General features: G+C 42.2%; 2 protein-coding genes and 1 non-coding gene across 9 annotated transcripts; 1 reads left to right on the top strand and 2 right to left on the bottom strand.

Annotated features, from left to right (window-relative positions):
• Positions 1-2,512: 2,512 nt before the first annotated feature.
• Positions 2,513-13,301, top strand: sack1hb (scaffolding CK1 anchoring protein Hb). Of its 5 annotated transcripts, XR_015081978.1 has the most exons (9): positions 2,513-2,786; positions 6,881-7,059; positions 7,141-7,473; positions 8,093-8,257; positions 8,351-8,475; positions 8,561-9,103; positions 9,191-11,420; positions 11,827-12,922; positions 13,003-13,301. XR_015081978.1 is itself a non-coding variant. In XM_086013726.1 (8 exons), exons 2-8 carry the CDS (start codon positions 6,937-6,939, stop codon positions 11,845-11,847), a joined length of 3,540 nt encoding a protein of 1,179 aa, XP_085869852.1. In that variant the 5' UTR covers positions 2,513-2,740; positions 6,881-6,936; the 3' UTR covers positions 11,848-13,301. The 5 variants fall into 5 exon arrangements, 4 of the variants coding, with proteins under 4 accessions (XP_085869852.1, XP_085869851.1, XP_085869850.1 ...); XM_086013726.1 differs by having other exon boundaries at positions 2,513-2,740; positions 11,827-13,301; XM_086013725.1 differs by having other exon boundaries at positions 2,513-2,782; positions 11,827-13,301.
• On the bottom strand, positions 12,208-17,331 carry LOC147131890 (synaptonemal complex central element protein 1). Of its 3 annotated transcripts, XM_086013728.1 has the most exons (10): positions 16,975-17,329; positions 16,535-16,570; positions 16,383-16,445; positions 14,956-15,030; positions 14,545-14,592; positions 14,405-14,459; positions 13,971-14,060; positions 13,820-13,883; positions 13,713-13,747; positions 12,208-13,619 (listed from the first exon to the last, which is right to left on the bottom strand). In XM_086013728.1, exons 1-10 carry the CDS (start codon positions 16,988-16,990, stop codon positions 13,613-13,615), a joined length of 489 nt encoding a protein of 162 aa, XP_085869854.1. In that variant the 5' UTR covers positions 16,991-17,329; the 3' UTR covers positions 12,208-13,612. The 3 variants fall into 3 exon arrangements, with proteins under 3 accessions (XP_085869854.1, XP_085869855.1, XP_085869856.1); XM_086013729.1 differs by lacking the exon at positions 16,535-16,570 and having other exon boundaries at positions 16,975-17,331; XM_086013730.1 differs by lacking the exons at positions 16,383-16,445; positions 16,535-16,570 and having other exon boundaries at positions 16,975-17,331.
• LOC147131891 (U8 small nucleolar RNA) lies at positions 15,321-15,453 on the bottom strand. Its single transcript, XR_015082348.1, has one exon. It is a non-coding gene; the product is annotated as a U8 small nucleolar RNA (small nucleolar RNA).
• Positions 17,332-17,461: the final 130 nt, after the last annotated feature.

Raw genomic sequence — 17,461 nt, 5'->3', positions numbered from 1 at the left:
AAAGTGGTTTAATTTCTTTAGATTCATTTCAGGTATATCATGACTGTCTGTTTTGATGAATTACCATATTATAGTGTGCTATTACTCATCATAATAAACACTTTACAAATGTTTTTGTTGGTTTCGTTTGGGAGGATGGCATTTCTGTTTATTTCAGTGGGGAAAACTGATTTGACTTATAAGGCAAGGTACCAGTGTGGTACAGGTAAGTCCCTAATAGACGCCTGTCCCAGCTGCAGTTGCGTAGTGCAAAAAAACAAACAAAAACCCCACTCGCTTCAGTTACTTTTCAAGTTTGCTTATGCTTACGTTTGGAGGTGTGTGTGGCCAGGATTTGGACTTCCAGCCCGTACTTGCACACATACTGGTTGAGCAGGTGACTCAGCCGAGGCAAGATGGCAGAAGGGAGGGGGGAGGGGTGTCTCGTTGAGGGTGTGGCGAGATGCCTCCGGCGCATTCCTCCAAGCGGCCGCGCCCTCCGCCTTGCCGTTTGTGTATGTACCTGTTTGCTGTCTGAAGCGTCTTTTTCGCCCTCCTTTTGTCAGCCCCAATCGAATTTTCCATGCAGTTGTGCTGAAGGCGAACGCCTGACATGGGAGATTTGCACATTTGCATGAGTAGCAGTGCAAACAGGCATAATGAGAGTTTGAAAAAATGGCTAGTGAACACACAGATTCAAACAGGCGGCGCACCCTTGGGAAATAGTGGCCCGTGTGTGTGTGTGTGTGTGTGTTCGTTGCTAGCGGAGTGCGCATGGAACAAGGTGTGTTCAGGATGAAGGCCATATAAAGAGAGCTAAAGTTCGGAAAGTACTTACCTGATTGTGCATTCATGTGTTGGCTTGCTTTGTTTACTTAATCAGTCCTACGCACGGACAGAAAGACAAGGGGGGCAAGAAAAAAAAAAAGCATATTAAAATAAGCCTTTAAAAAAATGAACAAAATAAAAAAAAAGGTAAAAAAAAAAATCCATTAAAAATACAGAGAACAAAATTCTTTTTTCACTTGTATATTTAAAAAAATATTACATGGGGTCAAAATTAATGTTACTTTTATTTAAAGATATATTTTTAAGTCACAGCTTTATGAAATTATTCTGGAGAAATATTGTTTTACAGGTAGAAATATAAAAAAATATTTCTGAGGAAAACTGTTGGATAAAAAAAAAAATTTAATGAATAATATATCGAATTGAAATAAGTAACAATTCACTTAAAAATATTTGAGAGAAATACAATATATTTTAGAGAAAAATATTCAGACAAAAACTAACACTGTTGAGCTAAAATGTAATTTTTTTTAATGATCAAAATTGATTAAAATATTCTGGGGAGGATGAAAGTAAGGTAGGCCTGCACTGAGTAAGCAGAACTTCATCAAAACAAGCCAAACTGTGATCTGATCAGTAAAGTGAGTCACTTTCTGTTCTCTTGTGATGTATTTATCACTTACTCATTAACAAGTAACAATGTTGTCACTGTACAGCCAAGGAAGCAAGTATTTATCGATCCACAAATATAAAACTGTCATAAAAGTCCATTTGTGGCCAGCAAACAAGCAGGCTCCACGCAATCAAAGGTCACATATTGTGGCGAATTGGCAGTTCTATGCCACTGCATGCACAAGCATGAAGTAATCACCTTAAAAAATACTTTTCAGACTGAATAAATCAACCAGAATGCTATTATTGTCAAAATTCAATATTTAAAAATCTTCTCTATTGAAAAAAAAATCCAACTCAGTACTAAAAATATTCTAAAGACAGTAAATAATTACCTTTTACCATGATTAAAAAAAAAATACAAAAAAAAAAAGTCAAATTTTAATGAAACAATATTTTGAAAGAAAACAACTTACTTGCACAATAAACACTTCAATGAGATGATATATGACTTTAAATTGTATTATTCTGGATGGGGGGGTCAATAAATATTATGAATAGTACTTCAGATACAGAAAACGTCTTGATTGTATATTTTATTTCTAAAATTACGAATTCACTTAAAAAACAACCCTTTTATTTTAATTAATAAAATGTAATATTTCTTATTGTCCAAACAATATTTATTTGCACAATAAAAAACTATCAAAACAACTTTAAAAAATAATTGGAATCATTACAATAAGATTGGTCTGATTCACAGCAACTTTGTTTTTACAATTAAATATATTTATTTTTGTTATACTAATATACTTTTGGCATATTATTTAGAGTGCTAGTCTTTTAATTAATACAGCAAACTGTCACGAGAGGAATGCAGCACACTTAAAATTACATGAAATTATAACAAACGTGAATCAATAGTAGTTAACTCGTAAACGTAGGTTTATAACAAGTTCGTAACAATGAACTGCAAGTAGCTATTTTTGAGTGGAAGTGTGTGTGGGGGGTGGGGGGTGGGGGGGGGGGAAACTCCAGTGCTCACAAGCGCCTTGCAGTCAGGGCGGAGCTTCCAGCGGGAGCCTCCGAGCGTCCGTGCCCGGCCAACGACGTCTCTGGGCGGAGTCTCTCGGCCGGTGAGCTGGGGAGCGTGGAGCCTCTCACCGAGCGTCCGGGTCGCTCCTTCCTCATTCGCCGTAGTGGCGGCGGCCCCGAGGGTGCACTTGGACGGACACACGCAAAGCACTCGACTCGGGCCTGGAGCCTCACTTCGATCGCGGGAGGATTTCAGAATTATTTTTGCTTTTTGTATACAAGTTCAAATGCGGACACGAAGACGAGACGCTGTGCAAGTTTGGAGGTAAATGGAAGGCGAGCTAGACGAAGTTGGACAAAAGATCAAGTCGGTACAGTGCCTCTATTCAATACACTTCCTGACTTGACTTTTACTCTTCTATTCATGCTCCACATTCCATTCTATTCTGTCATTCTATTATATGAAGCTGCTTATTCTGTTCCATTTCATGAGTTCTGTCCAGTTTTCCCTGCACTTTTCCTTTCACATTGCATATTTTTTTCCCCCCACATTTTTCTCTGACTCTATTCTATTTCACCGTGTGTATGTGTGAGTGCAGTTACGGTTGTAAACAATGTAAATGTCAAATGTCTTTAATCTACACTCCAGGCCGGAGGATGACATATCCTCCAGGTAGCTACTGCCCACAGTAATTACCCTAAAAACTAAATCGAAATAGACGGCATAGTTTAAAAAGGTGCGCCGGATGAAGTCAACCGGTCCCCAGTTTCGAGACGTTCCCCGCCTTGTGGACTTTGGTATCTCTACTGTCATTATTGCACACATCAATTTGGTTTGCAGCCATAAAAAAAAGTGTCAATTGAAATCGGGTTGCCGCGTTTTCCCCGTGAGTCACTCACTTGGAAAACAGTGGTCCACTGTTTGTAATTACAAGGGGGGAAAGTCGGTATTGTGGTCAGAATTTCTTGCGGTGCGTCTTTTTATAGATGTGGTCTTTGTTGGGGTAGCCACCGGCTAAAGTGGTTTCATTCCGTTCTGGGAGATCGTGGAAAAGGTCCATTCATGCTCTGTGTTACATAGTAGAACTTCTTCCAAAGTTGGCGGATACACACAAAATGTTGCAGTACTGCCAGGAAACCGAGGCGGCAGCGTTTTAAATTTGACACTAATCATTTCCACTGAAACCAGCGAAGAAAAAAATATATATATTGTACAAGAAAAATGTAGCTGCTACCACTACGAGGGAAAATTCCTAAGCATCACGAGATAAAAGTTGGAGCAACTGCGAGGAACAAACAAATTCTACAAGAAAAAAGTAAGAAAACTATTGAAATAGTAGTAAGATTAGGACAAAGTTATAATATAAGAACATCATATAAATATGTATATAAATATCATTAAAAAATGTTGCAATACCGCCAAGAAACTGTAGAGGGGCAACATTGAAAATTCGACACAATTCATTTCCAAGCACACCAATGAAGGAGATATCAGCATTTAACGAGAAAAACGTAGGAATTTGTAAGCATCTTGCGGTAAAACTTTGATTAGTTTTATTGTATTCATTGTGAGAAATCAATCGTAATTTCACAAAAAAGGTGAAATATTTTGAGAGAAAAGTTCAAAATTTTGCAACGTGAGAATTGTTTCATTGTATTTTACGAGAAAAAAAATTCTACAGGAATAAAATTGTCGTACAAATAGTCCTGAATATCACAAGGTCCTTAACATTATGTGATAAAAGTCACTCTCAGCGAGTGTTGTAACAAGAGTTCAAGCGTCTTTGGTGGAGTTTTGTTCTTGTAAACAACACTAAGTCCTATACCGGTCACTTCCACACACTGAACTCGACCTTGAGTCCTCCCTTTTGTGTAACACTCAACAGTTCCGCAAGAGGTGTGACCATATGCAGAAAGACACGGCGTGCGTTGTTTGCGCTAGTCTGTCCGAGCACGTTGACGCCAGCTGCCGCTGAAAAGCGCTGAGAGCACAGCGCATGAACTGGCTCGTCCCTCCCAACCTGTTCTCAGGTATTCCTCGCCGGGCTGAATTATCTCACTAAATGAACGCCAGGTATGCCTGATGGATGCGAGTGGGCGAGGCGGGTTCAGAGACGACAGATAAGTTTGCGATCGGGGAGTATGGCTGCCAGGTTACTGACTCACGTGTTGAGACGGAAATTCAATTTTTGGTGTGGGCGACCATCTTGTATTGAAGTGCATTTCGTGTCAGTCAGTGTCAACGCAGGAATGCCAAGAATGAGCTGGCCTCAACATCGGGCTTAGAAACGTGAAGGCCTGACACTGATAACAAAAAAAATGTGAAGCTTTAAATGGCGGCGACAGTTTGGAGCCTTGAAAAACGTTGAAAATGACGGACACGCAATTATGCCAAACACAACACTACATGTATGTTGCCGTACTTTTTAAGACGTTTTTCCGACAATGGGGAGGATAGTAGAAATGGAGAACATGCGGGTGTCTGTGCAAAAAAAACTGTTGTAGAGCGTTTTTTTTTTTACCACAAGCAATGCTATGAAACGTTAAATGTACAGTCACTACTTTGACAACGTAATGGTCTGAACATGAACCCTCATTGTCATGTAAACATGACGAACAACTATTAGCTGAGACTGCAGTGTCCTAGTCCAAGTTACATTCACATGTCAGCAAGGAACAGTGAGGTTTTAAATCCTTTTTTTGGACACACTAACCCATACCTTAAACCTAACCCAAGGGGATGTTTTGACAACTCTATGGTCTGTGCATGCTGTATTTTAAAATAGCCGTAGTTGAGGACGTCGTGTCCTTGTCAGTCACTTGACTTTGCCACCTAAGGGAGGAACAGCGTACGATCCCTCGCGCTGCGTCACTTTCAACGGTTTGATGTTGCTGTCAAAACAAAGCGAGCAGGCCATGTTTGTTTGACTATCCCAACGAGTAATCCAGGTGGGAGGGTTGGCTTTGAACGAACCGCCCAGCAGAGCTTCTTCTTTCCCCAGTAAAGCTCAATCGGGCTTGACTCGGAAACCTCCGCGCTCCGTTCCGTGTTATTATTTCTTAACACGTGGGAATTTCATCACAGTGATGATTCCGCAGAACGGCTCGAGCACGAGGCAGCTTGATCTATTCAACAATCAAATAATGGGGGTTGTGAAATGATTCCATGCGAAGTAGCATGTATGCCCAACATATTTCCCGGGCCGCTGTGGAACTTTGGAAGAGAGGGGCAGACCACAAATGTTCAGTTCCAACACTTAGGAATGAGAGGGAGAAAACAGGAAGTCGGCCATTTTGCTCCCAGATGACTTACTGGCTAGAAAAAAAATGAGCTACCTGGTGACTCACTAGGGCCGCTGGTAAACTTAGCTCTTTCGGCTCTCCCTTAGATCGGCCTCGCTATCACAGCAACATTGTGGAAAGGAAAGGTCACACGCTCTTTAAGTTTGAACAAAAACACTTGGCCTCCTAAATAACAAGGATCACTTGTGCACACACAGACAATCAGCCTCCCAACATAGTATGACAGACTGCACGTTTCCACGGAGACGTATCCACACAGTCAAAACACGTGTGCTGCAACAAGGTGCTGAACAGGATTGTGGGTTGTTTTTTGGTCTCGGTTCTGACTCAAAACAAAGGCAAAACTGACTTTGCAGCATCCCCATGAGTTGGAATTCTCTCAGAAACATGAGACAGAGCTGTAAGTTTAAAGTCTCAGAATGCCGGGCAAACTCTCTCAAGGAGCTCGTAAAGTCAGAGTGCCGCCGCCTACAGATGAGACATGTCGTACGCAGCTGTTAGGGCCAAATTAAATGAAAAAACCATTGGGGGTAGGGGGGTAGAGGGTTGACCTGGTTGGCTCAGCTGATTGTACTTCACATATCACTGTGCTGCACTTGGAATACAGCCTGAGACCATTACCAATTCCTTAGGAGGAGTTTGGCAAAGTTTGAGTCCTGGAATTCGCCCTTGTTCGGCTACTTTAAAACCAAAATGGCCAACCTCCTGTTCCTTTTCAGGCCAGGGTCCTTGAGACTCTTTTGTGCATGCTGGACTAATTTCTTGTTGATTGGGGAAAGTGGTGTCAGGGCAAATTTTTTCAAACCTTCCTGAGGCGCTACTGGGTGAGTTTTGACAGAAGGGATTCCTTTGATTAGATGACAAGGACCTACTAAAAGCAGGAGTATTGTTTTGCCTAATACCACTTATTAGTATCTGTTTGCGCACCGAAATGATTGCCTATTTAGCAACGTATTCATCATTCTGGACTTGGGCGTCTGAGTGGCTTCCGGCTGTGACAGGTTGACTCAGCAGGGATCTTGGTGAGGGAACCTGTCCATACACCTCTGCATACCTTTCCTGTTGCAAATTTTTCCACTTTCTGCTCACCAATTCTCACTCTGTGGGTTTCAGCATAGTCAGCATTGACGTGATCCCTTTTTCTCCTGCTTTTGTGTTGTAGAGTTTCACATTCCCCATCAACGACCGTGACTTTGACCCCCACTCATATCTCCAACCATGGCTCACCGGTCTCAGAGTTCGTCCATTGGTGATAACCCCCTGGACCCAAACTACCTGCCCCCGCACTACAAGGAAGAATACCGACTTGCCATTGATGCGCTGATAGAAAATGATTTATCGGTAAAAAAAAATAATTCCGGGCCATTTGAGGCATGTTTCTGTCAGAACCATGCATTGAATGCCTGCTTTCTGTCCCACCAGGGTTACTATGAGTTCCTCCAGAGCGCAGACGTGGTCAGCTTCCTGGCGCAAGCTGAAATCGAGCACATCAAATCCACTATCCAGGAGCCCACTCACGCCCACAGCATTCCTGACCTGAGGTACCCGGAAGCAGGACACAATGTAGAGGGCTCGTCCGACACCTATTGGCCCATGCAGTCCGACCTGGCCGCTCCGGGCCTGGACCTAGGATGGCCGCTGACCCAGAACAGCTTCATTGGGCCCACGGAGGTCACCACTCTGGTGAACCCGTCAGAGCAAAACATGCCAAGCATCAAGGAGCAGGCAAGGAGACTCATCAAGAATGCTCGCCAGGTAAGAAAATGTGCCAATCCAGCTTTGTTTGATTAGGTCCTCCTGGGAGAAACACCTCCTGACACCTGAAGAGTAGCTTAAAGCATCCCACATAAATGGGCAATCAGTGTGTCAGCTTGCAGCCAACTGAGGACACCACGTGAAAGCAAGTGTGGAACCACACAACATGTCATAAATCAACACATTGTATCCAATCTTCTCTTTATCACATGTACTGAACAGCCAGAGCATTGCTGACGCGTGTATGTTTGCGTAATGCGATTTCCCTGTGAGAATAATTGCACTTTCTATCTGACACTGCCAACTTTGCTGCTACGCCCTTTCCGACAAACGTCTGGCTGCCAGGCTCTGATGAGGGCTAAAGAGGGGGTAATTAAGACGAGATGCACATGCCAGATGACAGGACTCATGACTAGTTAGACCTGCTCGCATTGGCGGCTTGTGTTTGGAGTTCATCCCCCATGCTCCTTGTATCATTGCCTTGCATGTATTCAATGCGGCGTATCTTTTGCAGTACGGTACAGTGTAGTGGGAGAGCAGCATAGGTAACACACATTACCATCTTCTACAGGACTGGAGTGGCACTGTAAACAAGTAATAATTTCATTATATTTCTCAGGTTATTGCAGTGGTGATGGACACGTTTACCGACGTGGACATTTTCGCCGACCTCTTGGATGCGACGGCACGCCACATTCCTGTTTATATTCTTCTGGACGAGCAGGAAGCCCATAATTTCGTTTCCATGGTGATCAACTGCAAGGTCAACTTGGACTTAATTCAGGTAAGCGTTTTGTCATGTGTCTATCATCCAATAATGTAGGCCTGCCTCAATAACACGGAACCTGGGATATTAAGGTGTATTTTAATTTTACAGATGATGCGTGTCAGGACTGTGGCGGGCATAACGTATCAATCCCGAACAGGGAAGTCATTCAAGGGGCAAATGAAAGATCGTTTCCTATTGGCTGACTGCAGAGCTGTACTCAGCGGAAATTACAGGTGAGTTCTGTTTCTTGTGATTGTTTGTTTGATTTCTTTCCAGTTATCATATTACTAAGGTCGCTTTCTTGGTATTCACTTATAGCTTCATGTGGTCGTATGAGAAAATTCATCGCTGCATTGCTCACCTTTTTCTCGGAGAACTGGTGGCCACGTTCGACGAAGAGTTTCGCATCCTCTACGCCCAGTCAGAGCCACTCGTCATCGACCCGTCGGACGGAACGCTTGCAATACCAGACGTCGGAAGTTACTTAAGCAGACAGTTGGGCTTAAAGAGGACCCAGTCCTTACGGAATCCTCTGGGCTTCCGGAGGCAAGCTGAGATGACCTCTAGCTTCCCATACGGAGATCAGGAACGCAACCTAGCACTTACTTTCCGGAGAAACGACCCCTTTCGTCATACCATTGAGCATGGGGCAGGAATTATGATCGGAAAGTATTCCCAGCAGCAGTTTCGTTCACAGCAGTCCTACTTGGAGCAGGGACGGTCCATCGTGTCCCGGCAGATGGAGATGAGCGGCTTCAAGAGGCATAGCTATGCAGAAGGAACCCAGGACAATTACATGTCCTCCAGGCACTATATGAAGCACAGAGTCATGAACAATCTGGATGAGACAGAGTTCCACAGGTATACTGCCTTTTCAAACCCCAATATTTTTGGTGTTAACATTCATAGCCACAGATAAATCTCATTGAATCCTTGTATTTTTAACAGGGAACCGAGACACCACATTTACAGCGAAGGTCCTGGACCAGGTTCTGGCCACGGACACCATGACAGACATCGTCCTCCACATCTAGCCATTGACCAGTATTCAGACTCAAGCTCATTTCGCTCAGACCTAGAGTTCAGCACAGGAAACCACCCAAGAGGCTATGCTCATCTTTCCTCCGATGACTTAAGCGGACTTGATGGGATTCATGCACCTCCGGTAGCTGGAAGGTATGGAGGAAGCTCCGGCCAGAAGAGGCCGACCATTGGTCAGGCATATGCTTGTCAGAGCTCACCCACACATCCTCACCCACCAGACAAGAAGTCATTTCCAAAGCATTCAGATCAGGAGCACGGACAGGATGCAAGCGTCCGACATGGATTGCGGAGTTGGAGGATCCACTCATATCTGAGCACATACGAGGAAGGCGGAGAAGATGGTCTGAATCAACCCGCAGGGCCTGACGCGTTTGAAGATCCTTCACCTGCTCAAGAGGCCAGTGAAAGTTCAGGCACTCGCTTCGGACTAAATGAGCCACCAAACGTTGTCCCGAAGTCCAGAGTGGATATCCAAAAACCACGCTTTGGGAAGCCGATCATCCCCGACGGCACCAGCAAGGATTCAAGCACCAAGGACCTGCTATCTTCAGTTTCGCTGGATAGAAGTGAGAAGGAACTGGAGAAAGAGGATACGTGGGGTTCTGCAAAAGAGGACAGCAGGGACAAAGAAGCCAGAGAGCCCCCGGAACTCTTCCTTTCCAAACATGACTCCTTCCGCTCACGGATAAACCCGCTCCTTCAGCGTAGCTCACGCCTGCGCTCATCGCTCATATTCTCATCTTCCAAAACAGAAATGCATAGCGGGAGTGCCGGCGTGAAATCCCCCACAGAGGACGACTGCAAATCCTCTATTGTAGCCCAGATCCTAGAGAAGAGGCGGTCGTTGTCTCGGGAACCTTTCGAATGGAAAAAGATGTCTGAGGAACAGAGTAAGGAGAAGGACGAAGAGAAAATTGAGAATGCAACGGAGAGTGAGAAAGGACTGAGAGACATAGCAGAAGGAAAAGATGAATACCAGAAACCTCAAGTGCACAAAGAGTCTAATCCGACTGTTGAGACATCCAACACTCTCACATCAACATCTCTGAACATCAATGACCCTGCCAGTCGACTTAAGTATTTCAAAGACGTAGCTGCTAAACGAAAAGCATCCAAAATGGAGACTGAAGCATCACTAAAAGTCCCAGAGCCAGCAGAGAAGAAGCCAGACTATTCTGACAATTCCCCCACAAATACTACAGTCAGTGCTGCTATTAGTTCGACAGAATCCGAGATAAAGAAGCCGGATCCCTTAGCAAAAGTGTCGGAACTCAATCGGCGATCTTCGCTCACATCCTCCAAACCATCCCTACTCTCCCCCAAACCTTTTGTGAGCAGCGTGAAGCCTCCTGAAACCCACAAGGAGGAGAACTCGTCAGACGGTCAAAAGAAAGATATATTTAAGACTTTAAAGCCCCTTCAGTCCCCCAAGATCTTTAAACGGGACCCGCTTAAGCTTAAGGGACTCAACCCTCGTAGGGTCTCCTGTGGCGAGGAGATCCTGACGGATGCTACGGACTCTGAGAAGAGCGAGCTGAAGAAGAGTCGCTCTCATAGTTCCTCCACTCCGGCGCACGACGACTCTAAGGAGAAAGCTACGGGATCCAACTCATCAATCAACACGATTGGCGATGGCAAGGGTGATGGCAAGACGCTTGACTTCCTGAAGAAACAGACTCAGAGGCTAAAGGGATTCTTGGGTCCCAAGGATAAGGAGAAGAAGTCCTCAGGAGAAGATCGGGGAAGCATGAGCACCGTGAAAGAAATGGTAGAAGATTTCAATAAAAAGCAAAGTAAAGACACGGGAACCACCGCCACCGATCAGACCACCTCCAACCACAGGACGCCGCCTGGCACGTCAGGCTCATCACGGTACCAGCCCTCCGGGAGCTCGGTACTGTTCAGCAGCAACCTGCGCGACGACACCAAGGTCATCCTGGAGCAGATCTCAGCAAATAGTCAGAAGAACCGACACGAGTGGGACGAGGACGGAGACCGCTGTCCAAAGGACAGCAACTTCTCCGCCAAGAAGAACCGCTTGCTGCAATCCCAAGGCGCTGTACAGGAGAGGGAGGGACTGCTGAAGAGGATAGAGAGCTTGAGGAAGGAGAAGAAAGTCTACAGCCGCTTTGAGGTAGTTTCATGCTACGTACAATGTTGACACTTGAAGAGTTGAGATATATTCCCCACTCCTCACAAACAAAAAGTTGGCAACTGACTTGTGGGTGAATTTAAAAATGAAACTTAAATTAAACATAGCCTTTAGAAGTTAGCATATTTCAACCTTTAAACATTTGAATGCTAGTTTAGACCTTGTTTGTGACCCTCAATCTTTGTTTTCATGTACATTGAGACTTGAAAATAAGATCTTAATCTTTATACGTTGTTTCCGTTAAGATACACACAGTACGTACTGGTTTGATTTCCAAATAAATTATTCATTTAGTCACCTGAATTATATTTTACAGATTTGTTACCAACTGACAACTGACTGATTAAACTGACACCACCAAACAACTGCATTTTTCTTCTTTTAACAGATGGGGAACACCCTGGGATAAAGGGGAAAAAGATGCCCGGGTGATGACGATGTGGGAATCAACTAAAGCGAGATGATCAAACCCACTAATATGCCAACAACACTGAGAAAGTTTCCTCCAACATGGCAACCTCTCCTGCTGGATTGTTTGTTATTTGTTTTTTTTTACCCGGAAGAAAGCTTGAAACGACATGGAAAAATGCAACATAAAAAAAAAAAAAAAAAAAAAAAAAAAAAATCAATCAATGGGTGCAGAATGTGCCCGTTTGCCAAACACTGGTACAACTTTTACCTAATAAGGTGACCGGAAGTGGATAGTGTGCAAAAGAAAAGATGGGCTTGGTGCAGGCTTGTTGACTGAAAGTGGAAGTTAGAAGAACACGTTGAACGAACCAAAATACAGATATATGCCATTCAACAACAAAAAAAACATGTACTTTGTCTTTTGTTTTGATTTTCCACTGGGAATGCTTGTCTTAGTGTGCCAAAATCAATCTAAAACACAAATATCAACAGTAAGAAACTATAAAAAAAAAACTTGCGTTATGTCAACGTTTCACGTTTGTGTGAAAAAAGATATGATGTACCTGAAATAATGTGGGAATAAGTGTAGAATATTTGCAAAGAAATTGTATATATTATACCGGGGTGGGCAAAGTATGGCCCACGTACGACTAATTTGCGTACTGTTCTTTAATTTGGCCCACCAAGAAAAAAGTACTGTCATTTTTTAATTTTGAGTTTTGTGTTTGATTTGTCAATGTTTTACCGTAAATATTACTTACATAAAAAAAATCATTCATGAATGAAAATACATATTTATCTGTCATTTAAAAATCTAATGTGACCCTCATTGAGCAGACGTTTGCCCACCCCTGCATTAGACAGTCCCTTGTGTCCATATAACAAGTAATGCAAATTAAACAATAATATCAAAACATGATAAAAAGAAGGCAAGGCATTTTCTTGTTAATTTCCTTTTGTATTTTTTCTAGATATTCACATTTGATATAAGGTAATGTCGCGCCGCGCCATAACAGGAGGGTTCTCTGATGTCTCATTTGGAGCCTGTGGTCAACTTGGGGGACTCACAACAGGTCGGCACAATGGAGCTAAGCTAAGTGTCGTGGTTTTTGGCTTTGAACTTGTTATTTAATGTACATAAACATGTTTACAGCTTCAACTTGAACTGGAGACAGTCCGTGTTCGACATTTTACTCATTTTTGAATGTCGTCGACGCCTCTGTTGGATAGTGTGATTAAACCAAAGATTAAGGCTGGTCTAGTTTTTTTTTTTGCACTGTTTTATATGCGGGACTGTACATATTCAAAAGAATAAATTGGCTGGCTGTTTTTAATTAACCATTACTTGTCACACTGTAGTATCACAGAACCTTGTATTCATATTTGTTTTTTGTTTTTTAAATAAAATTTGAATAAGTGGCCATTTAGTATAATTAAATTGTATTTGAAGTATGCTGCAAATACTTTTATTAAACCTCTTCAGTCTTCAAAGCCAATAATGCTTGTCTGTGCACTTTTGCCATTACATAAGTGTCAACGTATTGGCTTCACGGGAATTTCACCACATTTTGCATGTCAACAAGTGTGAAACATGTTGTTAAAACACAAATTGAAAAAAACTGACTGAGCAGGGGGAACATTTTGACAGTTACCTCAGGTCAACATGGAGAAAAAAGGAGGGAACAACACTGTTCTTTTCCATTTGAAGTGTCAGTAAATGTGCTCTTGAAGTCCTCGCGTATGTCATCAGGTGAGCTGACGTCTCACATTCTGCAAAAGCGATGGAACGAGAGTTAATGGTTCGGAAAGGGAAAATAAGAGTAAGCACGCCAGGAAAAATTTGAAGCGCTGAAGGTTATTTACCCCGAGTCAATGCTCTGCTTCACTGTTTCGGCTTTCTGGATATCCAATAAGAGGAATATTGAAGTTATAAACAGTATAGACAGGTGCGGGAAAACGTGTCAACTTACAATGATGGCGTACAGCTGCTTGTGCTGCTTAATAAGTTGATGGAGCTGATTCTCAAACTTCAGCCTGTAGTTTCAACACTTTTTTTTTATAAATTGCTATAGATGCACAATAAAAAAATCATCATGGGAACTACTTCTAGTTAATATGCACCGTAGCTTGCGCTGCTTGAGCTTCAACTCCTGGATTTCATACCGCTGCTGTGCCAGGAGTTCTTCGCTCTTCTTGTTCTGCTCGGTAAGCCTAAAATGGACGTCAGGCAGCGTAACAATTTAAAACAATACAATGCATGCATGTTCCACTGATACACAAAATCTTGCTCACAAGGCATTCAGTATTTTCAAAATACACAGTTGGCAAAAAATAGAAAGTCAATATTCCATTAAATGTTCCATTTAAAAGCTAACCAATATAATATCATGTAGGAAAAGAAGCCTTCTTTTTCACAGAAGGAAGACAACTTGGAGAGGTCATGGTAAATTACTACCAGCTAGTGCGGAAATAACAAATCATTCATCTTAGAAAATGAATAATGTCTTCAGGACTTTTCGGTATGTTGTTCCTCCGGTTTGAGTGTCAATGATCACCTGATAGACTCGCGTTCGGATTCCTCGCACTGGAGCTGCAACTTCTGTGACAATTCTTGAGGAAAAGAGATGTTTTTGTTTTGTTTTTGTTAACCTGACTGATTGAGTGACGGCTTGAACTGAAAGTGAATATGCGGTACCTTTTTTTTCTTGATGGGTCCTCTCCAATTGGTAGGCCTCTGTTTGCACTGAAAGAACAACGGGGACTTTTGATGATCCCATAGCAAATGCTCAGTGGAAGCTCCAAAACAGGCTACATTGCAACCATTCCTTAATAAATGCAAATACAAAGTATCTGACAGTCAAGTTCACTGTGATAAAAGTGAACAACTGTTGAAAATATGGTGAGGGAACATGGAGGTTTTTGACTGTGCATTACTGTCCCCTAGTGGCATTTTGGAGGCATTACTGGCTATTCAATAAAGCGCCGTGGTGTTTAATTTTGTTATACGTACTGTACCTCCATTTCGAGGCGAAAATCTAAATCTAAATCCAAAGTCCTATTACTTTCAGGAGTGTATATTTGGAGGGTCCACATATGTTCTCCTTACATGTGGCCAGCTCCTTCTGTAGACATTCAACGAGTGATTTTCTCTCCACAATTTCCTCCTCCAGGATTTTTTTGCCTGTCAAACACAAGTGAGAAAATGTTTGAAACAACGGACTTCAGAGTGAAAGATCAGCATGGAACCTAAAACGCTCTATCACCGTGACAGGGCAATTTGATTTGACTTTCTGTAAACTTCGGAATGTATGTCCAACTGTTCAATGCTTGCCAAAACTCATCCATGAATGAAATGCCAAAGACGAATACTTGGTGCTTTCAGGGTACGTCGGCGGTATAAGGGTATTTAAGTACGTTCTCAACAATATTTTTGTTGATCAGGTCATCATTTGTCTCAACAGATTTAAAAGGATCAGAATGGCTCCTGTATGGGTGTTGCAGTCCATACAAGAGGGAGATACTAATCATACCTCATAACACTCCATTCATCATGTTCTGATACTCCAGTAATGGAGTAACAGGTAAGGATATACCTCACTGATAACGTAAAGTGAGACAAATCGCCAATATGACTTCGGGGGAAAGACAAATCACTCACGGTTTCACCTTGTTAACCGTTCTTCCTGAAAAAAATAAATATATAAACTCTTGAATGCCTCCGGACTCAAAACGACGGAGACCGAGTCACTATACGACAAGACTTTAATTTTTGCAGTCATTTTCCATGTTCAACGTAAACGATATGCAGGAATATACGATGACGTCATCGCACACAAGCGTTCCTATTGGTACACAACAAAAAACCAAGCAAATTGAACTTTCTACGGGAAGATTTTCACACTAAGTTCAAATTCCATCCACGAATAAGATAATAATGCTCAGAGCTGGCACGTGTTGTGCCTGGCATGCCGTGTTATCAAATAAAAGACATTAAAACACGCCGACACGAATAACGGAAACGGAAATGGCGCGACCAGGGAGCACGTCCGCTCAAGCCAAACTAAAATAAATGAATATTCGAAAATAGAACGACGTGTGATAAATACGTGTGATACACGCCGAAAACACACCAAACGGCGTCTTACTTTTTTTGGTTTTAAATATATATAACAAGAGCTTCGCAAAAGCTGATATACGTATGCAAGGCGCCTTAACCTACGTCACGTTTAGAAGCTATCCAAAGAAATACACTAATAAAAAAATAATGTAACTGATTACATTTGCTGCACCAAACACAGTTTATTTGGATAATATGCGTAATATTCTCACTGAATTACACTAGCCAACACAAAAATGAGAAAATTTAGATAACTTCATCCAGAAGATGTCACTGCTGAGTCTGAACCTTCCACCAAAGGCCAAAGTCCACACAGTACAAAATATAACAACTTTGATCAAGATTTATTGTATGATTGATTACCAAGCAAGAAATTTAATTTAAACCCATGTATTAACAAATAAAAGGTCCGTCACCTTGTTGAAGGGTCGCCAGTTTGCTCTTAAACTGTTCAATTTTGGGCTCCTGTGTACCTCCACCTAGCGGATAAATAGATTATATAATTTACATGTTTATTGTGTGTCAAATCAATACATTTACTATTGGAATAAATCTTAGACAAGCTCGCCTGCTTTAGCGCTAATGATATCTTCCATGTTGAACCCTGTTTCAAGACAAGACCATAAATAAAGTATCGATCACTACCAGTTACCAATTATGATTAATTTATAAGTATACTGTAGATATTAGCCAATTTAGCGTCACATCTGACATACATTGAAGACATTTTAGCTTAGCCAGTTAATAAAATGTGCTACCATTAGCCGAGTGAGCTTAGCCACGTGTGAAATATCAAAAACAGCATCACATTAGAGTCGAATATCACGAGAGTTTCACGAGAACAATACATGTTATATGTTACACATTTAGCAGCGTATTACTTGTTCTTTAAGATAACGGAGCTAACTTGAAGCTACTACAGGCAAGTTTAGCAACGCTAACAACTGTTAGCAAACAACACCTTTTTTATTTTTTTCTTCTCCTACCAAAGTAGTATAGTCGACTCACCTGCTGAATCGCTCATTTTAATGTCCGGATAATTGAGTTTGTGCTGAAAATGATAAGTTCAACGAGCTGGTGTGGTGATGTCCACTTCGTCCGCGGAGGTTTTCAAGCAATTAGGCGCCAAAAAGGTCACGTATCCACCAAGACCGTAAAATGGCGAATACGACAAGTACTTACGGAAGGAAAGCTTCACTTCACTGGATGTTTTTACTAACTTGTAGTGTTAATTCGAATTCAGCAACAACGTGAGATGTTTCAATGTGGGAGAAGTTCGCAATTGGATCTGCCTCAGTTTTTGTCCATAGGCCTCAGTATGAATGCATGTTTGTCTTGCCATTGACTGGCAACCAGTTCAGGTTAGGCCCTTTTCCCCTCACCCAAATCTATCAAGCAACCAGTCCAGGTTATGCCCTTTTTCCCTCACCCAAATCTATCAATTGACCCAAATTTTGTATGTATTACTAAGCATCAAGAGAAAACGAACAGATGG

This window comes from Filicampus tigris, chromosome 18, assembly GCF_054856515.1.
Source record: "Filicampus tigris isolate MCC_2025a chromosome 18, RoL_Ftig_1.0, whole genome shotgun sequence".
In the NCBI taxonomy this organism is placed as follows: domain Eukaryota; kingdom Metazoa; phylum Chordata; class Actinopteri; order Syngnathiformes; family Syngnathidae; genus Filicampus; species Filicampus tigris.
The sequence above is the reverse complement of the archived record's forward strand: the minus strand, read 5'-3'. Positions and strand labels throughout refer to the sequence as shown.

What these genes read in the sequence shown, in the direction of transcription:
- LOC147131890 (XM_086013728.1), bottom strand. An exon ending in TATCATTAGCGCTAAAGCAG is followed by an intron (nt 16,446 to 16,534) that starts GCGAGCTTGTCT and finishes TTTATCCGCTAG; the next exon opens with GTGGAGGTACACAGGAGCCC. An exon ending in CTCAAGCAGCGCAAGCTACG is followed by an intron (nt 13,884 to 13,970) that starts GTGCATATTAAC and finishes TTGAAACTACAG; the next exon opens with GCTGAAGTTTGAGAATCAGC.
- sack1hb (XM_086013726.1), top strand. Translation starts at nt 6,937, where the DNA reads ATGGCTCACCGGTCTCAGAGTTCGTCCATTGGTGATAACCCCCTGGAC. An exon ending in TGATAGAAAATGATTTATCG is followed by an intron (nt 7,060 to 7,140) that starts GTAAAAAAAAAT and finishes CTGTCCCACCAG; the next exon opens with GGTTACTATGAGTTCCTCCA. An exon ending in TCATCAAGAATGCTCGCCAG is followed by an intron (nt 7,474 to 8,092) that starts GTAAGAAAATGT and finishes TATATTTCTCAG; the next exon opens with GTTATTGCAGTGGTGATGGA.